Raw genomic sequence first — 24064 nt, forward strand, 5'->3', positions numbered from 1 at the left:
TCGGTTTAACCACTAGGGGGAGCACGAGATCCACAGGACTCCGCAGGCTTTATGTTGGGAGCAGGTGGTGACAGCTGCGGGCGTGGGGGTGGGGCTGCAAAGCTCAGCAGTGTCCCGGTGGGCCCTACAGATAAGTGCCATCTTATCTGTGCTCCTTTATGAAAAGGGTTGGAGAGCGTTACCATGGAGCTGCAGATTAAAGCCAGCTTTAGATTGAGGAACAATTCACATTGTATTTCCAGAAGATTATCATCCTAAAAGTATCCTGATAATTTCAGCAGTATTAAGTGACAGGACAGCCCCTCTTTTCATCATTTCCTTTCTCTTCCCTCTCTCCTCCCTCTCTGGATAGAGGGTCTCTGGATCCTCCTGCAAAGCCTGGCCGGTAGTGAAGGGCTGCTGGTGTCTTGCGGATGCTCCCCAGGAAGAGGCCGGGAGTTTTCCTCCAAAGATTCACGGAGCTTCCAGGGACAGAGTAAGCCTTCCCAAGGGGAGAAAGAACAGCACTGTGTGTGGAGTCTCCATGTGTCGTCAGGATTCTGGGGTGTCAGCTTCCTGCATTTTAATACATAACTAATTGACATGTCCTCCCGAAGGCTTGTGCCACTGTTAAAATATATTGCCTCATGCCAATTTCAACATTTGATTTTTTTTAATTCAGTTGATAGTTCTAAAATGTTTCATTTGTGTAAGTATGAAATCTATTTTCTCACTTTTGTAATTTTTTAAAATTTTCTTCTCTGATTTTTTTTTTTTTTTTTGCCATAGTCTTTACCTACTTTCAAAATTTTGGTTCCTACTTTCCTTATTGTTGGCATTCTTTACTCAGTAGAGTATTAAGCTGTGTCACTTGTAGTTCCATTTTAATGGCATCTTTTTAAAGTTTTTTTTTATTTTTAGAGAGAATGAGAGAGAGAAGATTGGTGTGCCAGGGCCTCAGTACTGGAATTGAACTACAGACATTTTTGCCACCTAATGGGCATGTGTGACCTTGTGCTTACCTCACCTTTGTGCATCTGGTTTATGTGGGATCTGGAGAGTCAAACATGGGTCCTTAGGCTTTGCAGGCAAGCACCTTAACCACTAAGCCATCTCTTCAGCACTTAATGGTGTCCTTTTTTTTTAGTTTATTTGTTAAATTATTTATTTATTTATTTGGGAGCGACAGACACAGAGAGAAAGACAGATAGAAGGAGAGAGAGAGAATGGGTGTGCCAGGGCTTCCAGCCTCTGCAAACGAACTCCAGACGCGTGCGCCCCCTCGTGCATCTGGCTAACGTGGGACCTGGGGAACCGAGCCTTGAACTGGGGTTCTTAGGCTTCACAGGCAAGCGCTTAACTGCTAAGCCATCTCTCCAGCCCTTGTTTATTTTTTATTTACTTATTTGAGAGTGACAGAGAGAAAGAGACAGATAGAGAAAGAATGGGTGCACCAGGGCTTCCAACCACTGCTAATCAACTCCAGATACGTGTGCCCCCTTGTGCATCTGGCTAACGTGGGTCCTGGGGAATCAAGCTTCAAACTGGGGTCCTTAGCCTTCACAGGCAAGTGCTTAACTGCTAAGCCATCTCTCCAGCCCTTAATGGTGTTTTTTTTTTTTTTTAATTCAAATTCTTCTAAGTTTTGATGTAAGCAAATTTAGCAGTCTGGCTTGTTTCTTCTGTTGTTTAACTATAGTCAACTGAAACTTTATCATTATTATTTTTAAAAATATTTATTTTCAAGCAAAGTAAAATGAAAGAGAGAGAGAGAGAAAAAAAAGAAAGGGCACATCAGGGCTTCTAGCCACTGCAAACAAGTTCTAGACACATGCACCATTTTGTGCATCTGGTTTTACAAGGGCACTGGGGAATTGAACCCGGGTCGTTAGGTTTTGCAGGCAAGCACCTTAACTGCTGAGCCGTCTCTCCAGCCCCAAATGAAACTTTAAAATAAAGTTGAACTATGTTTAGGAAAGCAATACAAAACGTTCTTAGGAGGACGTCATTAGAAAGCAGACCAGCTTCAGTTATATGCGGGTTGGTGAAGGAGGGGACGAGCTGGATCTCTGAAGGATCCTCTGCAGAAAGCCAGTAAGCAGGAGGCAAACACTGGAGGAGGAAGAGGCCTGGGCAGATGCACAGCCGGACCATCCAGAGCCTCGGAGAGATTCACAAAGCCCTCCTTTGTAGGGACTGAACGTACAAGGGGCCCGCGGCTGGGCTGACAGAGGACGGGCGTCATCGGGGCTTCTGCTCTGCCTTCCACACAGAAGTGAGCCTCGGCTCATCGTGAGGCCAGAGTCTTCTCACTTAGTGCCTGTGAGAAGCAGCCAACAGCCTACTTCGCAGGTGTTGATGAAGTTGCCGAGGCAGGGCCAGGGAGGGAAGCGCGTCCGGCAGCTCACCAAGGAAAGAAGATCATTTTACTCCTCCTTGGTACATCCAGGAGTGACTGCCCTGCTCGGCGTGTGTAACCCCTCTGAATATAATAAATATCTGCACCGTGAGTTGGGAGAGGAGGAAACACTGAAACGCTAAAAAACGCTGACGGCCTGTTGTCTTCGTGGACTTTGCTGAACACCCTGTGCCACGTTTTATACCGCCATCTGCAACGCCCACCCTGCTCAATCAACACAATGGCTTCAGATCAGCAGGACACTGGCAGCCAACAGGCTGCACCTGACGGTGGCCTCAAATGTGGGTAGGACAAGGAGCAGGAACTGCATTGTGTCAGCTGAAGAGCATAAGATGTGGCACAACAGGAGACGTTTGGTGGAGAAGGAGCTGCTCGCTGGAGCCCGAGTGACAGCGCAGGGAGGCCAGAGCCCGCCCACAACCAGCGTTGCTTGCAGCGTCCATGGCCTTGCCTGGGCCCTGCCGGGAGCTCGGAGCCCGTCTCCCAGCAGAGCTGCCGTCCACAGCTCGCTCTCCCCGCCAGCATCCCTCACCAGGACTCACTCGGACAGCAAGCTCCTTCCTACTGGGTTTCCCAGCAAGGAGAACTACAAGACTGTACCTCGTGGAAAAGCAGACAGGGTTTTATAAACCCTTTACTAACACCACCTTTACCACAGACCTATTTTGGATGACTATTTCCAGACTTTCCGTTTTGTCCCATGGAATAGTTCATCTTCTGACCTGTTACCAAACCGTTGCAGTCCAATTCGCATTGCTGGTAGAAATCACCCAACCAAGAGCAGCTTCCGGTTTTAAAAAGAGATTTATTTTGGCTTACAGGCTCAAGGAGAAGCTCCACGATGGTAGGGGAAAACGATGGCATAAGCAGAGGGTGGACATCACCCCCTGGCCAACATAAGGTGGACAATAGCAACAGAGGAGAGTGTGCCAAACACTGGCATGGGGGAACTGGCTATAACTCCCATAAGCCCGTCCCCAACAATACACTCCCTCCAGGAGGCTTTAATTACCAAATATCCATCAGCTGGGAACCTAGCATTCAGCACACCTAAGTTTATAGGGGACACCTGACTCAAACCACCACACCAAAACTATTTTAATAATTACAACTTTTTGTTTGTTTGTTTTAGGTTTTTGAGGTAGGGTCTCGCTCTAGCCCAGGCTGACCTGGAAATCACTATGTAGTCTCAGGGTGGCCTTGAACTCACGGTGATCCTCCTACCTTGCCCCCCGAGTGCTGGGATTAAAGGTGTGCGCCACCACGCCTGGCTACAACTTTTTTTTTTTTAATGAAGCTTTGTAGACATTAAATGTGTTCAGGGAAGAAGGCTCAAATTGTGCACAAGCCAAAAACGTGTTTCTAAGCGGAGCCAACCAGGCAACTAGTAACGTCCTCTTTCTTGGTTGGGGCATTGTGCCTCTGCTTACTCCCAGCCATCATCCACCGCGGCTTGAACTGGGCCAGCTCGGGTAAGCTGCAAGTGGGTTTCCCACGTAAGAGATGATGTGAGACGCTGCTTGAGATTCGGGGCGGAAGTGAAGGGCTGAAGGTGGAGCGGGGAGGTGCCGGCCGCTTCTCTCTTCCCTGGGCTGCCTGAAGTCCATCGAGCCACAGCTCCCGCAGGACTGTTCGGCTGTTTTTGCCCTCCCACCCAGACCTCCGACAAGGCCAGCTTCTCAGACTCCCCGGCAAACCACGGCAGCGGCAGTGACTCCCAGAAGATGGTCAATGGCTGTTCTCGAATCTTCCAACCCCTCTGAGCTTTTCCTTCCCAACGGTCTCCCACCATTGTGTAAGCTCTTATTCCTTCTAAGGCTTCTGGTTTCCTTGCTGAATGTCTGAAAAGGCCACTAAGCACGAGGCCGTAGGTTCAATCCCTAGCACTCCTCCCATCACACAAAAGGCCGGCTTGATACTTTTACACTGCTTGAGTTAGTTGCACAATTAGGCCGCTGTGTGACAATTTCCTCAGAACTGGAACATCCTCCTGGAGCAAAGAGGGAGACTTTGACAAGCCAAGCTGCCTGCCGGCTCTGTGCAGAGAGCTCAGCCATCAGCTGCTGTGCGTATTCACTTATGCTGGGGTGGACTTTCTAGCCATGTCATCCCCGCTCCTGTAAGCAACCCCGCGTCTGCTCTGTAGTCACCCCAATAACCTCATTAGTTCACCAAGTTGGGCTTCAGTGTAATCGTACTTTGTTGTACCATCTGCACCGTATGTGGGCTGAATGGAGGTGTGTTCGAATCGCCCCAGGGAAAAGGTTTCACAAAGCCTCTGCCCTTGGGGCTTTCCAGTTATATTATCACATCATCTGCAGAGATCATTTTACTTTCTTTATCCTTTCTCACATCTTTAATTCATTTCCCCTGTTGTAATAATACTTGAGTGATGGTTTCAGGAATAGGTACCTAATTATTTAAAAAAATTAGGTATGAGCTGGAGAGTTGGCTCAGCAGTTAAGGCACTTACCTGCAAAGCCTAATGACCTGGGTTCATTTTCCCAGTACCCATGTAAAGCCAGATGCACAAAGTGGTGCATGCATCTGGAGTTCATTTGCAGCGGCTAAAGCCCTGGAACTCTCCTTTTCTTTCTCTCCCTCCTTGCAAGTAAATAGCTAAAAGTATTTTTAAAAAAATTAGATATGCATATATACATGCATATGTTGATCATGTTAAGAAAGTATTAATTCCTATTTTCTTATGGTTATCTTGGCACATGCACATTTGCACGTGTTCCAGGATCCCTTGCCACTGCAAATGAATGCCAGACCATGTACCACTTTCCATCTAGCTTCATGCAGGTGCTGTGAAATTGAACTGTAGTTGGCAGGCTTTACAAGGAAGTCCCTTTACCCACTGAGCTGTTTCAGAAAAATGCTGTCCACAAAGCAGGCACTAGAGGCAGAGTGGAGAATCAGAAGTCTTGTCCATGTTGACATGGACTCAGCGGAGTGACTTCCAAAGCCTGGGTCCAGCAGCATTTCTGGTCTTTTCCTACAAGGGTAGGCTTACATTTTTTTGCTTATGTGACTCAGGCCATGAGCTTGCCATATAGATTTCAGAAGTGAGGGGCAGTTAGACCACAGGCTTTGTGGAAGCAGCTGCACAGTGATAGAAGGGTTAGCAAGCAGGACCTAAGCAGCTGTTTATGAGGCAGAGCATCAGAATTTGGCCTTGGTTTTCTGCCTCAGAGCCATTTCCCTAGCCTAGTTTTTTAAATTAAAAAAATTTTTTTTAGCAGCCTCCATACATATCCTAGACAACATATCATGAGCATAATCCCCTCCCAGTATCCTTCCTTTTCTCCTCTCCCAAATTTCCCCTCCACTGAATCCCTTCTTTCCAAGTAGTCTCTTCTGGTGTCTTGTAGTACAGGTCTTGTGTAGGTAGTATCAGCTGCTGTGAGGTTATGATTACCATGGCCACTTTGTATCTGGATGGCTTCTGGGCACAGGATTACAAAGCACTTCTCCTCTTCCTTTGTCTCTTACATTCTTTCCACCACCTCTTCCACAGTGGTCCCAGAGCCTTGGAAGACATGATAGAGATGTCTCCCTTAGTGCTGACCACTCCACTGTCACGTCCCAACAGTTTGATGAGTTTTGAGTCTCCCCAGTGGTCACTAATATCTGAAAAGAGAAGCCTCTTTAACCCAGAGTGAGAATTGCATTAATATATGGGCATAAATATAAGTATTTAGAGGGCAGTTTGGTGACCATAATATATCCTTTTTGCCAGACAAAGGTTGTAGTGTCCTCCTAGGGCTTTTGACCTCCCAAGCCTTAGACTTCTAATTAGGTTTTCAGTACCAAGCATGAATTCCCTCCTGTGGCGCGGGCTTCAATAATAAGAGAGCGATTGCTTTCCCCCATAAGAGACCTGCCACCCTTACATCAGTTGATACATTTGGCCTAGCTGGCCAGTCATAAAGCTTGCAGGTTCCACTGCTGGTTAGGACAGTTGATAGCTTTTCTCCCTCAACAGGCTGCATAGGTCTTTCCAGCAAGTCAACAGGGAAGAGGCTTCCAGCTCAGCTCCAGCTTGGTTTCTGAGTGTTTTGCAGCTCAAGCATGTGGTGTCTTCTAGAACAGGTTCTTACCATCTAGTTCTGTTGGTAACCAAGAGCTTCGGAACTAGCCTATAATGTTTTGAGGTCAGTAGGGACTTCCTGACCAATTCACTAGAAAATTTTCCATCCCTGGCACTGAAATTTTCTTATAACAATCCTTGACTTCTGGGCACAATAATATTCACTCTCACAAGATACTCTATCCAAACTCTTTATATATATATCATTTAGCTAGCAAAGCAGTAGGTTTCCATATCCTAGCCCATATTTTTAACATGACATTTTTTCTTTTTTCTTTTTGGGTTTTCAAGGTAGGGTCTTACTCTAGCTCAGGCTGACCTGGAATTCACTCTGTAGTCTCAGGGTGGCCTCGAGCTCTCAGCGATCCTCCTACCTCTGCCTCCCAAGTGCTGGGATTAAAGGCATGCACCATCATGCCCAGCTTATGACTTCTTTTTTAAAAAATATTTTATTTAGCTGGGCATGGTGGTGCATGCCTTTAATCCCAGCACTGTGTGTGTGTGTGTGTGTGTGTGTGTGTGTGTGTGTGTATATATATATATATAAATTTTTATTTATTTGAGAGACAGAGAGAGGGAGGATTCAAGGCTTCTAGCCTCTGCAAATGAACTACAGACACATGTGCCACATCGTGCATTTGTCTTATGTGGGTGCTGGGGAATTGAACCTGGGTTCTTGGGCTTCACAGGCAAATGCTGTAACACCTAAGCTGTCTGTCCAGCCCTTAACATAACTTTCTTTCTTTATATTTTTCATGTGGTCTACGATACTAAAAACTTGAATATCTGGAATAAATCCCATCTTATTTTAATGTGGTGATGAGTTCTAGTATTAATATTTTAGTATTTTGTATCAAAAGTCATGAGTAATGATCTGTGGTATTCTTTATGCAGTAATCCCCCTTTATCCGTGGAAAATATATTTCAAGACACCTAGTGAACTTCTGAACTGAAGACAATGTCAGGCCCTATATACACTATGTTATTTCATAGATATATATATACCTGTATAAAGGATATTTAGAGAGTTTCAGAAAGTAAGTTAGAAATCAATATAACCTCTGAGATAAAAGTCTCCTGGTAAGAACTAAAAGCCTGTAGGCAAAGAAGTCTGGGGGTATTGCAAAGAAAAGAGTAACTGACTGAGCAAGTCTAGTGCTGGCTAAGAAAAGGAGGTGCTGATGCTCGTCTATACCTGTCACAGGGCCAAGGGACACACTAGATCCGACAATCCCTGAAGTAAACAGAATTCTTATTGGTGTTTGTATGATCTTCAGTTGACACCGATAACACAGAATTGCACGTTCTTCAGAAGAATAGTTTAAGATGGTCTTAAAAGCAAAATGTAAACTGACAGTGAGAAAGAGATTTTGTCCTAAGATCAAAAGGACTTAGAGATTATAAAAGATAAGTTTTAGAATGTATTGTCATTATAGAAACTTGAGAAACATGAAACTTAAACATTTCTTGCTTTTATTTTTTGAAACCAATAAAAACATGAGAATTAAAAACACTCTAAGTCTGTGTTAACAAGCTTTCTATTACTGTGGCAAAATTTCAGTGCCAGGGATAGGATACCGTTCAGTGAATTGCTGGCCAGAGTGGTCCTGATGCCCCCAAAATGCTACAGTCACTGCTAAGGCTCTTGGTTTCCCACTAGAACTAGATAGTAAGAATGTATTGCTGAAGACTCCACGTGCTTGCCCTGCAGACCATTGAGAAATCAAGCTCAAGCTGAGCTGAAAACCTCCTTCCTATGCACCAGCAGACAGAAAGCTGGAAAAAGCTATGTTGCATGCAGACCCATGGGAGAGAGAGAAGTCGTCAATGGTTGTAAATAGCAGTGGACATTGTAAGCTTAAGATTGGCCAGACTAAATGTGCCAACTGGTGTAATAGTGTCATGTCTGTGATGTGGGCAACCAACTGCTCTCTAATTGAACTGGAGGCCTGCTCCATGGTAGGGAATACATGTCAGGTACTGAAAGCCAGTCCAAAGCCTATGGCAGGGGAGGTCATGAGCCCTAGGGGTGTAACACCTGCTGTTGACTGGCTAAATTTATATGTTATGCCCACCAAAGTGCCCTGTAAGTACTTTTCTTAATGTTCATACCCATATATTAATGCTACTCTCACTTTTGGTTAGAGAAGCTTCTCTTTTCAGGTGGCAGTGACCACTGGGATGACTCAGAAGGTACCATAGTGCTGAGAAGAAGTGACAGTGGAGTGTTCAACACTGAGTCATCTCTATCACACCTTCCAAGGCTCAGAGTCCATTGTGGAAGAGGTGGTGGAAAGACTGTAAGAGCCAAAGGAAGGGTGGGACTGCTTACAATGCAATCTTCCAGACACAAAATGGCCTAGATATCCATGACCTCACAGTGCCTAGTACTACCTACATAAGACCTTCATAACAGGAGGAAAAGATGATGACATCAACATTAACAAATAATAATAAATGAGAGGGGGGAGGATATGATGGAGGGTGCATTTGTGAGGGGAAAAGTATCATGGTTTGTTGCCTATAATTATGGAAGCTGACCGTAAAAAAGTTTTAAAATATCCAAAACAATCAACTTCAAAGGAGGAAAAATTTATCTGGCTCATAGTTTTGGAAGTTTCAGTGGTCAGTATGGTAGTATTGTATAAGCACCCTAGCCTTTTCCTCCAGGCCTGACATGGCCCTTCCTTTGCCATCAGGGAGCAGAGATGACTTTGGTTTCACAGTCATGTAATACTATGAGCAGAGTAACACAGTGGTCATGGCAAGGGAGCTGTTAACATTCCTTGGTTGGAGAAGTGGATCACTAATTCCCCCCACTACTCCCCCCTGATGTTCAGTTGCATGTGGTTTTGGGGTGGTGTAGCATATATAGGACGTGGAAGATTAACCAAGAGGTCCTCCATAATGCAGCTTCCGTGCCGTCATCATGTGTGATGGAGTGGGACTTCACAGTGGTGCAGCTGTTTTCAGTTTCTTTTACCCAGGCTCTTGCAAGTAAGCCAAGAAATAACCAAGAAATTACTAGAGAAATAGCCATGGTCTCAGGATCTCCACAAGCAAAAGATTTCACAAACAGATTAAGTCTGGGAGCAAAGTCAATTAGATAGTGTTCATACTGATTCTTCTAGATTATGACAAACATGAAAAGTTTTAGTCATGTTCTGGAGGTGTTAACATGCCACATGCTAACTGCTCTTGGATTCAGTCAGCCATGACCTGGCCTCCTTGTTCAGAACAATTAGTACACTTAGAACTGTCAAAATATTTTATATTAGAACCACTTTGAAATATGGTATTGGTAAAGAAAGCTACCCATCATCTTTCTACTAGTTAGTTACACAGTTATGAATTACTGTCCCTATTGTTTTCTGAAATTATTTAGTCTGCTGGTAGCATGGTCTTTGAGCTTACAAAATGTAACTTTAGTAGCATTGTCTGCTAATTGTAACATCTGTGTTGGTGCTGGGTCAATCCTGAGAAACTTTCACTTGGCTCACCACTTGGGGGTTCCAACGCTTCTCAATAGAACTGGGCTGAGGATTCAGCTTTTAGAGGTTCTGACATGCCCATTCTCTCTGCTGCTATGTCTCTCTCTTAAATAAATAAATTTGTAAAAAAAACTTTAAAAAATTGCTTATTTGTATGTGTGTGAGAGAGAGAGGCAGGCAGAAAGAGAGTGCATCTAGGTGTGCCATGGCCATTGCAAACTCCAGACTCAGGTAACTCGACTTCTACAGATGTCCACTTATGTAAACCTACATACAACAAATTATAATTCTCGAATTCCGTGCTCCCCCACACCGCATATGAGGTCAACAGTCTGCTGTGCTTAGGGAGGACTCGGCCCGGGGCATGTTGTCCTCCCTTCCAATACAGCGTGCAGTGAATTTGGGTTTGTCTTTTTATGTCAGGCATTGTCTGATGGGCTCTCAACCTCTGAGTCTTATGTTAGCTATTGCTTGGTATTCATTATTGCTTACTTATTTTGGGTCCCGAAAATATCATTAGCATTAGGCATTGGGCCAGATATTATGTGAAATCTGGATTGTCTAGCCTACCACTCAATGGCTCAATGTGGAGATACACGGTAGAGTTTACTGTCCAGAACTCTAAAGCAGAGCAACACTGATCAATCAAGCTCTTAGTGCAGAGAAGACTGGTGTATTCAATCAACTTCCCTATAATGACCAAAGAAGCTACAAATACAGTCTTTGAAATATGTTACTTATGAGTACCAGTCTTATTGAGGTGACTCTTGACCATGGCGGTTGGAGGAGCAGGGGTGGTCCCACATCAGCTGCTGGAAAGAACTGAACTCTCCTTTCAGTCACCATCAGAACAGCTAAGTTCACTATACAGTAAGGATCACAAGGTCTGATCCTGAGTGCAGAACCATCCCTGACACCAGAATCGGGCTTGTATCTTTTCTGTTTATCCTTCCATGCCATCACAGACGATGTCTGCGATTCCATCCAGAAAACCATCAGCGTTCTTGAAAGGGAAAGAAGAAAGACTGTTGGCTGCAATAAGAACAGGGTTGAATGAGTTCCCGAAAGCAGGCTTCTCAAACTCGTGGACAGCAAGCTACTGAAGAAGACAGCTTTAAGAAGCCCACGGGAAGTGAAGGTAAACCGGGAGGAGGTTCAGGTTCCCAGGCCAGGAGTCTTGGAGCAGCTCTTCCAGGAAGATGGCGAGTGGGAGGCCTTGCTGAGCACTGACGTCCTCTTGGCTCACCCTGATGCTCCAGCGTCCCAGGGTTGTGGAGCACCACACCTGCTGAGATTACCTGTGAGAACTGGGGGCAATGTTGGCCTATTCACCCCTTGATGAGAAAAGCCTTGCATTACTGTTGGGCCGTTTGCATGGTTTCCTTAAATATCTGGCAAGGAATCCAGCACTTCTGTTTACTGTCAGTGATTACAACAACGTGGCTTCTGCTGTGAGGATCTCCTGACCACTCACTGTTATGTCTGTGATCTGTCAACACTTCTGTCTAGTTTGCTCATTGTATAATTGATGTTCTTTAAAACTGTCAACAACGGGGCTTATGTTTCGGTTTGTTTCCTATTCTATTGTAAAAAGAAAATAAAGGAGTGCAAAGCTCCTTTTCTCATTTCGGAGTTACTGCCAGTGTTTGCAGTAATTAGACAAAGAAGAAAGGACATTGCTGCCTAGTTGGCAGCACTGCCGGAAGGCTTGTGGTTTACCCCTTTGACACTGCCCGATTTTCTAATATGTGTCAGTGCTACAAGATGAAATGCCCTGATTCCTGGTGCGTTGTTACCGTGCTTGAAGTAAAAAAGCCCATCCTCTGCAAACCCATCTGTTTTCTTAGGCACTCTGTCTTTGCTCACATTGTTGAAGGATGGAAGTTTGCTTCCTGGTTTTTATATTTGAGTCTGATGCATGTTCTAACAAGCGTTGCCACAGTTTTCTGAGAAGTTGATATTTTAGGAATTGTATTTCAGGTCTTAGATAAAACTTGTTTCTAGATTTCAAAGCAAAATAAATAGATACATAAAAATATTCTTTTGTAGTTACTCAGCCCAGAAGTGTGTAAGTGCAAAGGGCAGTAGGGCAGGGTCTGCTGGGTTCCCAGGTGGTCCCACATCTGGAATTAGCTGCTGCACCTCACTGACATGAAGTCTATCATCCAGTTGCCATTTTGTTGAATACTTTACTAAATTCTTTTTGAAAATAAGTATCTTGCAACAGCATCTGCTACCATAAAACAAACTAACGTAAATTTATTTGGTGAAAAGTAGGGTAAGGGATAAAGAAGATGGGTGGGTCTGTAGTAATACAAAAGAGTTCACAAAGGATAAAGTCCACAGTCTTCAGCCCACACCCTGTTCTTACGATGTGGAGGGAGACCGGCCTGCTTGCGGCCAAGAGCTGGGGAGGAGCGCTTGGCTGTACAGAAGAAGCTTCAGGTCAAGGCCGCTTCTTCTCTGCCTCGCACTGGTAATCCTTGGGCATGAGCCCACGATTCTGTTTAGTCTCCCACCGCTGCAGAACAGACTGGCTGGGTGAAACACTGTGCTTTGTTTCTTGGTCCTATTGAAAAGAAAACACACCTAACTGTGTGTTCAGAACTGATTACAGTGTAGAGCCCGAGGGCCTGTATAATGTCACTTACTCAGCCATATAGTTAATCTAGACAGTTTGAGAAAGGGGAAACTTTGAATAGAAATTTAGCTCACTGGTTTCCTAGCGGTAGATTAAAGAAACCTACAGATAGCAGAGCAGCCGGATAATGAGAGGATTTCTGTCATTAGGAACTGAGAAGGAACAAATGCAAACCTGTGGTGACAACCAAGTCAACCTCACCTCCTCTGGCCACGTGTCCTCCCGGGGAAGCCTTTGCAAGCGGTTCTTTGTCTGCTCAAGTTGCACTCCATCGAACCTGCACTTGAACCAGCGATGGGCTTCTTCCAGGTTAGCTGTTATCTGAACACAGAAACAGATACAAAGTGATGTTTTTTGTTTTTTTTTGCTTGGGTATTAGCTTGAGAGACATTTTACTAAGATAACTAAAGATCCAAATGTGACTGAGATCCTTACAACCTATTTGTATAACTGAACAACTTTTTAGTTTCCAAATGAGCACTTTGGAGTCCTGGATCCTTGCTGCTTGTCATGCATTTGTTAATGTTTCCTGGATGTCCTTCTCCATCAGTGTCCCCTTAGCAAGGTGTCAGACATAGTAACTAGGTCCTCAGCAAGTATGTGCTGCAAAGTACTTTTCTGACATTAGCTAGGCTATCATGCGGGCACACTATTACAGTGAGAGAAGACTACTGGACTCCACTTTCATAACGTCATTTGGGTTTTAGGTGCAGCAATGATAAAGTATTTTCTAGACCTGTTGGTACAACCTGTAAGGTTCGGGAGTGAGCAAGACCACAGAGACCACTCTGACGCAAAGATGAAGCTTTGATTGCGGAAAAGCACGAGCTGCCAGGGCTGACTCTCAAGAGTGGAGCACAGCCAACTTGGAGACTACAGACAGTGCGCTATATAGGGCTCTTCCACTGGGGGAAGGTGAGGAAGGGCAAAGAACTTCTTTCTTCCTTACATTAGCCATTTCACATAGCTAGGGTGTGAGACCAGAAGTGACCAGGCGGGAGATAAGCAGGCAGGAAACCTAGATCTGGGGATTGTTAGGTAGGGAAGGGATAATGGCTGCGTGGTTTCTTGAGGAACGTGGATGACCCACTTCCTTGTGTCTGTCACCATCCTGCTGTCTTTGGTGACTCCATTTTGGGAAGCCCATCTTGACCTAACACAATCCGAGCACAGGTACAACTCTACTCTCTAAACAAACCAGATCAAATCAAACCCTGTCTTTCCCCATCCAATCCTTAGCAGAAACGCAGGGAACAATGGTAAAATGGCTTTAGACCTCACATCTACTATTGTATGGTGACTGAGAGGGAATTAACATGCACTGAAGCTTGGCCAAATATGAGAATGGAATGGTAGTAGGTATTAGCTTAACGGATTTCATAGACATGGTTGCATGGTTTAAAGAAATGAAATGCAGCGTTTGCAGTGAGATGGTGGATTAGAAGCCAGGCCAGAGTGACAGGACGAACAACACTGAGTGGCAGAAGGTCCAAGGCTGTTGTTCCGCTGGGCCAAGTTGCTCCCACCACTTTCATATCTGCCTCCCTCCCACCCAGCATCCGCTCTACAAGCCTGAGAGACGGGGTTGCAGAGTCCGTGGTGGCACCTTGTAGATCCCTCCTAAATGTTCCACCATCAGCCTAGAGAAGTGGCAACACCAGTGAACTTTTGCCATGAAGAGACCACAGCACACACTACTGACACTGCCCGCTGGCTGTGTACCACACAGCTCTGGACCTGGACCTCAGCTGCCAGCAGATCTCCATCAGTGCGCTCTACAAAGAGCATCAGTCAGGTATCATGGCAGACCTAGGTTAAGGAACCCTCCCACTGGAGAAAAGCAGATATGGACAGCAGACGGACAGGATAAGCAGGACAGTGTGACATACAGTCGGGAAGACCTGAACACCAGACTTCTCCCTCCTCCGCCATGGCCTGGTGGAATTACAAGGAGACGGTGGGATGGAATCCAGAGCTCTGCCTGCATGCAATGGCATTCAGGTGGGAGGGTTTGCCACATCCTTCAGAACTGGAATCTTAGAAAGCACTGACTGGAAAGTTCAATCCCAAATTCCCAGGGGATTTGATTGTATCTTGCTGAAGAAAACCTAGGCAGGAAGACCCAGCTTACCAAATCTTCTCATGGGAAAGGGCACACAGACATCGTCTGTCTGAACTTCCTCTACTTGTAGAGACCATACAAAGACAATCCAAGAGTGGGATTGGGGGGAGAAATCACATCATCCCACTGAGGGAAAATATTCAAGTGTACCTTCTACTTCAAGTTAGCAGACTTTCTATTACATATATATTTTTGAATTAAATTTTTTTTATCGAGCTCTCTTTCCATCTGTCCTGTTTCTGAGTTGCATGCAAGCCCATCTTTTCTCACATCTCTCTCTCTCTATGGTGTATGCAACCCCATATTTTCTCAACTACCCTCTCTCTGTGGTGCATGTACTCCCTGTCTCTCATCTATCTCTTTCTCTCCTTGCCTTGATGTCTCTCCCTCTCTCTGGTGTACACATACCCTTTCTATCTTTTTTTTAAAATTTTTATTAACATTTTCCATGATCCCTTTCTATCTTTTATCTCTCATTCACTCTTTCTGACCCCCTTTCTCCATTTCTTCCTGGTACAATAAAGTCTTAGATCTAAAAAGAATTATTTATTTTTCTGTGTTGTGTAAGTATGCATATATGTGTGTGCATGTGTATTGCATATGCACATGTGTGCATGCATGAGGAGGTTCAGGTGTCATCCTTAGGAACACCACCCACCTCCTTGAAAGAAGGTCTCTCATTGGTCTGGAGCATACCAGTTAGGCTACAATGGCTGGCCAGCAATGACATTTCAGAGTATAGGTAACTGGATTTAGCAAATATCTATAGAGCAATCAATTCAACAGGTAGGGAATACAGATTCCTCTCAGTGACACATGGAACCTTCTCGAAAATTGATCACATCACAAAGAAAGCTTTAACAAATACAAAAAAAGGAGATAACTATTGTGTTCTATCAGACTACAGTGGATTAAAAGTAGAAATGAAGCTGGGCATGGTGGCACATGCCTTTAATCCCAGTACTCAGGAGGCAGGGGTAGGAGAATCACTGTGAGTTCTAGGCCATCCTGAGACTATATAGTGAATTTCAGGTCAGCCTGAACTAGAGTGAGACCCTACCTTGAAAGAAAAAAAAAAAAAAATCAAAGGCAAGAGAGACTTGAGAAACTACAAAAACAATTAGAGATTGAACAGTAAGTATGCTTTTGAATGAACAGCAGGTCACTGAAGAAATCAGGAAGGCAATTCAAAGATTCCCAGAAACAGCCAGGTGTGGTGACACATATCTTTAATCCCAGCACTCGGGAGGCAGAGATGGGAAGGTACCCATAGATTTGAGGCCAGCTTGGAATGGCAGAGTGAGTTCCTATTTAGCCTGGGCTAGAGGAAGACCCTAAAACAACAACAAAAATTCCTAGAAACAAATGATACTGACAGCACAGCCTACCACGTCCTCTGCTAGAGCAGTCCAAGATGCAAGCTTATAGCTGTACATGCTCAAATTAAAGTGCAGAGTGTTGTGAAAAAAATCACCTAATGATGCATCTCAAGATTCTAGAAAACCAAGAGGAAGTCAAAGTCAAACCCAGAAGAAAGCAAAAAATAATAAACATTAGGGCAGAAATAGATGAAATTGAGGCTTAAAGAACAATATATAGAATCAATCCAAGACCTTTTTTTTTTTTTTTTTGAAAAGATTAATAAGGCTGACAAACCCTCAGGCAACCTAACAAAAAGAGATGATCCAAATTAATAAAATTAGAGATGAAAAAGAAGTTGTTACATTAGACTCTAATGATATCCAGATGATCATTAGGGAATATTTTGAAAAGTTACATTCCAAAAGGATGGAAAACCTAGAAAAGACCTACTACAACTAAAGCCAGAAAATATAATTTAATCAATAAGACAGATGCAGTAACTGAAAGTCTCCCCACAAAGAAAAGTCCAGGACCAGATGGATTCACTGCTGAATTCTATCACACTTTAAAAATCTAATGCCAATTCTGGGTGGGGGGGGGAGGGAGGGTATTACCATGGGATATTTCTTATAATCATGGAAAATGTTAATAAAAAAATGAGAAAAAAAATCTAGTGCCAATTCTTTTAAAACTATTCCACAAAACGGAAAGGGAAGCCTGGAGTGGTGGTATGCGCCTTAATCCCGTCGCCGGGAGGGTAGGAGGAGGACTGCTGTGAGGTCGAGGCCAGCCTGGGATTACACTGCGAATTCTAGGTCAGGTGGGGCTGGAGTGAGACCTTACCTCAAAAAAAAAATGCACACACAAACAAAAAGCAACCAAAGGGATGGAACGCTACTAAATCCATTATACAAAGCCAGTAATTTCCTGATCCAAAACCTGACAAAGACACAACAAAAAAGACAACTACAGATCAATTTCCCTGATTCACATTAGATGCAAACATTCTCAAAAAAAAAAAAAAAAAACAAAACCTTGCAAACCAATTTCAAAAAGACATTATGAAGGTCATATATCATGATCAAGTGGGCTTCATTCCAGGGATGCAAGACAGAGTCAATATACTCAAATCAATATGAACAAGACACCATGTAAATACAGTTAAGGACAAAAGTCACATGGTTCTCTTAGTGCAGAAAAGGCATTTGATAAACAGGCCTTCATGATAAAAAGTGCTAGAAAAATTAGCTAGATAAAATAGTTGGAGAACATCTTAAAATAAGGAAGGCTATCTATGACAAACCTATAGTCAATGACATACTAAATGGAGAAAAAAACCAAAGTATTTCCTCTAAAATCTGGAATGAGATAAGGGTGTACACTCTCACCACTCTTCTTCACTGTTGAAGTATTAGCAAAAGCAATAAGAGAAAAATGCACAGGAGCTAAAAATAGGAAGGGAGGAAGTCAGATTATCCCTATTTACAGACAACATGATTCTCTACTTAAAAGATTTACAGAAAGATTCCACCAGAAACTCTTCGAATAAACACATTCAGTAAAGTTACCTAATATAAAATCAATATACATAAATTAGTAGATGTCAGATACACCAATAACAAACTTTCTGAGAAAGAAATTATAATTAGTAAAAATATCTTATTCACAATAGCTCCAAAAATAATAAAGTACCTGAAAATATACCTACCAAAGAAATAAAAAGACCTCTCCAATAAAAACTTTAAGAGATGGAAAAAAGTAGATACTTGACAATGGAAAGACCTTCCATGCTCCTGACTTGGCAGAATTAGTATTGTGAAATGGCTATTTTATCAAAAATAATCTATCTATATATTCAATACAATACTAACAAAATATCACAAATAGCCAAATAAATATCAGATCAAAAGAACACTGCTGGAATAAAGGGAAGAGAAAGGAAGGGAGAAGGGTACTTAATAGGTTGATATTGTATATATGTAAGTACAATGATTGTTATGGGGAGGTAATATGATGGAGAATGGAATTTCAAAGGAGAAAGTGTGGGGGGGAGGGAGGGAGGGAATTAACACGGGATTTTTTTTATAATCTTGGAAAATGCTAATAAGAATTAAAAAAAAAAAAAAGAACACTGCTGGAGGATTTGCAGTGCCTGACCTCAAGTTATACTACAGTCCACAGTGACAAAACCAGCATGGTACATTGGCAGAAAAACAGACCTATAGACCAATGGTACATAATACAGGACTCAAGAGATAAACCCCTATTGATCTTGTCAACTAAATTTTGACAAAGGTGTCAAAAACATACACTGGGAAAGGCTACTGAACAAATAGATTGGGCACAACTGGATATGCACACGCTGGAGACTATATTAGGTCCGTATCTTTTACCCTGGACAAAAATCCGTTCAAAATTGAATGAAACATTGAAAGTGCTACAGGGGAATAATTCAAGGTACACACATATACCAGAACATTCTGAATAGGACTCTAACAGCACACAAAGTAGCCCTAAGAATTAACAAAGGGGGCTACATGAAATTAGCTTGTGCACAGCCAAGGGAACTGTCAACAGAGTGAACAGGCAGCCTACAGTCTGGAGAAAAATCTTCACCAGCTATACTTCAAACAAGGGGTTAATGTCTAGAGTATATAAAGAATTGCAAATATTAAACACTAAAACACAAAAATTCCAATCAATAAATCAGCTAATGAAATGAGCAGACAGTTCTCAAAGAAACACAAATTGTATTTTATAAAGTTTAACATCCTTGGCTGTCATGGAAGTGCATATCAAAACTTTGAGAGCCCATTTTCATCTGGTCAGAGCAGCTATCATCACAGACTATAACAAATGCTGGTGATGAGCCAGGGAAAGAGGAACCCTTATCTATTGCTGGTGAGAGTACAAATCCTTGTGGACGTTTCTCAAACAATTAAAACTAGAGCTACCTTATATCTATAGCTATATTACCCCCCGGGCATATAACCAAAGGACTTCATATGCTACCACACACATTCTTGCATACCCATGTTTACTGGAGCACTATTTATAATAGCAAGAAAATAGAACCAGCCTGGATGTCTAGGAACAGATGAATGGATAATAAAAATGCAACATATATACACATTGGAATTTTATTCAGTTGTAAAAAATGAAGCTGTAAAAATTTCAGGAAAATGGATGGAACTGGAGAGTATTGTTATGTGAGGTGATCTAGACTCAGAAAGACAAATATTGCATGTTCTTTCTCACATGCAGATCTTAGCTTTTAATGTTTATATATTTGCATATATGTGGGTGTGGGTATAGGCTATGAAGCAAGAGGGGATAAAAAGGTGATGATGAAGGAAGGAGGGCAACAGAACACACATGACCTGAGAAGGGGAAGGAGCCTTCTGGAGGTAGATGAGATTCAGGGCGGCAGGGGAAGGGGGACAAGAGGTGGAAGGAAAATCAACAAAACACTAATTCTTGACACTTCTTGACTCTGAAAGTCTTTGATTTTAAATGTCCTCAAGTAGGCCAACTTAAGTTTAGACAAAGAGGCAAATCTATATATTAAGTAGGGTATAATTTATCCTTCCAATCATTGACAGAACAAAGACTTACCACTTCTGTTAGTTCCTGTCAAAAATAATGCATTAATATCCACATAAGCTAGTTTTCCCTAATATCTAGTGGTAGGGACTTGGTTATAGCAGTGTAGTATGTGTCACTAGGACATAGAACCATAAGGTAGAACTTCTCCCTCATAGAAGAGACTATACTGTCTAAGTGACTGACTCTTGCAAGTATGTCATGTCGACTTGTGTGTTTTAGGGTTGTTGTCTACATGTCCTGGGGTCTGGCTCACCTGTTCTGACTCCACACGGGCTTCTTTCAGTTTATTCTCTGCTGCCTCCTTACATTTCTTCAGGTGTCTGACAGTTTCTTCCAATTCCTAAAAATGAGAAGGAGATTTTAATAAACTTTGTACCATATGGAACCAAATGCTTCATATTTATAATAAGGTAACCAAATTATGAAAGTAGGATGAAGTACTTATGAGCTTCAAGGGCTATTGAAATACAAAATGGAAACTTACCTTCAGTTTAATCTATAGTTTACATATATAATTTGGGTCTGACTTAGGGATTCTTTTGAGAGGAATTAATTAATGTCTCTTTTTAGAATTAGAGACATACCTTTCATAGCAATTATTGGGCATGCCAGGGCCTCCTGTCACTGCAAGCAAACTACAGTTTCATGTGCTACTTTGTGTATCTTGCTTTATGCAGGTACTAGGAAATTGAACTCGGGCCCTGGGCTTTGTAAGCAAATACCTTTAGCTACTGAGCCATCTCCTAGCCCTGAGCACCATTTTAATTAAACTGAGAATAAAAATCATTTACCATATTCCAAGCTACAAGCTTCTTCCTAGACATTATCATGGTTTGGCTATGAAATGTCTTTCTGTAGACTCATGTGTTGGGAGGAATATGGAAGAATTTGAAACTTTAGACTAGGGATGCCTTATAGTGCTATAAGCAGAGCTTGATGGGCCATTTGGGTGAGAGTTTGAAAGACTTAAATGCACAGAGAGCTGTGGGCTATGGAGGTTTGACTTCTGAATTTTCTGAGGAGAAAGGGAACTTTGTCAGGACTGGGCTAGAGGCAGTTCATGTGGTGTTTTGACAGGTTGGCTGCCCTGACCTTGAACAAAGTTGAATTTAGAAGTAACAGACTGATGTGTTTGGCTGAGGAAAATACAGAGCAGAAGGAGATTAAAAATGTGATGTTTGATGCAGAAAAAAATGCAAGCAGGTTCAGACCCCCAGCACAGAAACTACAACCACTGCAGCTGAAGTAGTTTAGGAAACCACCACCATTGAAGATGGGCTATCCATTCTGCACTGGACAATGGGAAGAGTGCTGATTCCTTTTACCAATGGAGGCCTGAAAGAAGAATGCTAAAAGAATGCCTTGATTCTCTAAGTCCAGCTTTATCCCCCCTTGACCAGAAAATTTAAAATCCCACCTGATCCTGGTTTTGGAAGTATGACAAATGCAGAAAGAGAAAGTCATTGGATTGCAACATGGTTTTCTGGAGGTGGAAAATAAGCAAGGTGAGACCAGGTCAAAGTACTCGCAAGGAGGCCAAGAGTGAGTGGGGAGGGCATGGCAGGGAGCTATGAAGATAACTGTGGGTTGCGGTGGAATCCTGATTGCAGAGGAGTCCTTATTCCAGGACGCAGGGACAGCTGCTAAGGAACATTGCTGGCACAGGAAGCAAGCAGCAGAACTAGAGGGCAGATTTGCACAAGCCCTGTGGGTCCTAGAAAATTTCATCACAAGTCCTAGATGCTGGATATAGAGCTGCAAAATTTGATGTTTGCCCTGCTGATTTTCAATATCTTGCATTGGTCCAATTTTTCCTTGCTACAACCCCATTCCTCCCTTTTGGAGTGGGAATGTTTATTTTGTGCCATTATATGTTGGAAGTATGTAACTTGTGTTTTGATTTTATAGGACTCACAGTTATATCTTCAGACTCAGAATAGACTTTAGACTTTAGAGTGGTGGATAAAGTTGATGGGTACTTTTAAAGTTGGACATTTTGCAACATGAGATAGATGGCCATGGGTCTAATGGAGCCCAGGGATGAAATGTGGTGGTTTGAATGCAAGTTGTCTTCTATAATATCCTCTTGAGAGTCTAAGCTGAAATAAACTCTGGCCAGGTGTTTTGTCCCAGCAATAAGAAGGTACCTGCTATGCTTCTTTAAGTTGTTTATAACATGTATCTTGTCACAATAAGAAAACAAGTAAAACATCATTCTAAGAACTCAGCTAAGATGAACAATGTGTACATTTATTTTTCTCTCTATAGAGTCTGGAAAGTCTCAGTGCTACACTGCTATGCATTCCATTTGCTGATAAGTTTTGAAAAGTAATCTTTCACCTGACACCGATTTTCTAGTTCCTGCCTCATTTTCCGCTCTGCTGTCAGTCGCAGCTCTTGCTGTTTGTTGCGTGCTGTGGTTTCGTACTGACTCTTTGCTAGCAGCTGCATCTCCTTCTGCAAGTTCGTCATTTCAGCTACAAATCTTTGGATGCTCAAGGACTGGCAGGAACACAGAGGAAAACATTTAGTTAGTATAAGTTTGGGACTTCATGTAAATGGAAAACATAAATTTTGTGGGAATCATCTACCTGTTCATAGTTTTTTTTCTGATATTGTTCCTTAATCATCTCCATCTGCCTCAATTCTGTTTGTATTTGCTGAAAGTAAACACAGTAATAACATAAAAAAAAAAGATCAGTGGATATGCAGAGACATTTCCTTCTACCCCAAACCGATGATTAATACCACAATGCACAACCCACATACCCCAACAAGGAGGGTCCCTGTGGAGGGGGAGGACAGGGAGGAGGCTAACAATGGTACCAAGTTGACCATATTTAGTGAGTACAAAGATGAAAAAAAAAAAGATCAGTGGAATAGCTTTAGGATGACAGAATCCAAAGTTACCAGGGTCTGCTGGGCTGTATTTCCTATCTATCCCACTGACCCCCAAAGAACAAAGTCCACTGAAATAATTTGAAAGAGATAGATAAGCCCAAATGTGACAGGCAGCTTACTGAGGAGCCTGACATTTCCACAGCACACCCCACTGAAACAGAGACCTTCCCACGAAGGTATCCTGCCCATTTCCCTGAGAAGACAGGTTGCTATGATGGTTCCCAGGTCTCTCTTCCTGGACACCAGCAGCTACCTGGTCCCTCGCCATGCACTGAGGGAGTGAGGACAGAGTTAGGTTCTCACACAACCTTCATCCTCTCCATGTTCTGAGCATTATTTGCCTTTGCCGACAGATGCAGCTTGATTTGGGCATGTTGGGTCTTTAGTTTCTCCTTGTTACTGTTCAGTACTTTTTCTAGATCAGTAAGTTTCTGTCGCAGCTCCCGGTTTGTCCGGGACACTTCCACTGATCTGTAGTTGGCTTCATCAAGGGCTTTCTTCATCTTATGACACAAAGGGGGAAAATTAGAGCACTTTTATTTACTATTCAGTAAAGACAGTTTAGTTTTGTTCCTACATTTTGTTCTCTCTGAATCTCCATTTTAAAATGAAGTGATGTAATGAATACTGATGTCTAATTAAGAAGATTTATGGAGCAATTAAAGTAATTTCTATACTTAAAAAAAATTAGAGGCTTGAGAGATGGTTGAGTGGTTAAGGCACTTGCCTGTAAAGTCAAAGGACCCAGATTCTACCCCACGTAAGCCAGATGCACAAAGTACCACATGCACCTGGAATTCATTTTCAGTGGCTAAAGGCCATGGTATGCCTATTATTTCTTCCTTTCTCTTTCTGCCTCTTTCTCTTAATAAATAAAAAATTAAAAAAAAACCTATTTATTTGCAAGGGGAGGGGAGAGAGAGAGAGGAGAGAGGAAGGAAGGGAAGGAGAGAATGGGTATGCCAGGGCCTCTAGGCATATGAATTCCAGATGCATGTGCCACTTTGTGCATCTGACTTAACATGGGGGCTGGGGAACCAAACCTGGGTCATTAGGCTTTGCAGGCAAGTGCCTTAATTGCTGAGCCATTTCTCCATCCCAATTTCCATATTTCTTTTACATTAAAGAATAGTCACTACACTTGATAAAAATGTAAATGTATAGACATTCAAGTCAGGCAGACCTAAGTTCCAGTTTTAGCTTCAGGACTTATGTGTGGAGTAAGTTTGGGTATTTAACTTCCTCAAGCCTCAGGTCTATCAACTGAAAAATACGTAGGTAGCAATTGCATAAGATATAATAAAAATTGAATAAGACAAAGTAAAGAAAGAATGCAGAATATGGCACACATAATTGCTCAGTAGTTATCACTGTGCTATGAGCTTTGCTCTTGTTGCTTACAACCTCATGTCTCTAGAAAACAAATGATACAGTAGCTTACACATACTTG

The 24064-nt window shown here is 42.7% G+C and overlaps 1 protein-coding gene across 1 annotated transcript in view; it reads right to left on the reverse strand.

The window, feature by feature from the left end:
- Positions 1-12428: 12428 nt before the first annotated feature.
- Positions 12429-24064, reverse strand: part of Ccdc150 (coiled-coil domain containing 150) — a 102668-nt gene continuing 91032 nt past the window's right edge. Inside the window, 6 exon segments of the mRNA XM_045148368.1 lie at positions 12429-12551; positions 12825-12944; positions 19967-20053; positions 22054-22215; positions 22305-22373; positions 22923-23117. Of these exon segments, the coding sequence (XP_045004303.1) occupies positions 12429-12551; positions 12825-12944; positions 19967-20053; positions 22054-22215; positions 22305-22373; positions 22923-23117 (756 nt within the window).

This window comes from Jaculus jaculus, chromosome 4 (assembly GCF_020740685.1).
Source record: "Jaculus jaculus isolate mJacJac1 chromosome 4, mJacJac1.mat.Y.cur, whole genome shotgun sequence".
Taxonomy (NCBI): Eukaryota; Metazoa; Chordata; class Mammalia; order Rodentia; family Dipodidae; genus Jaculus; species Jaculus jaculus.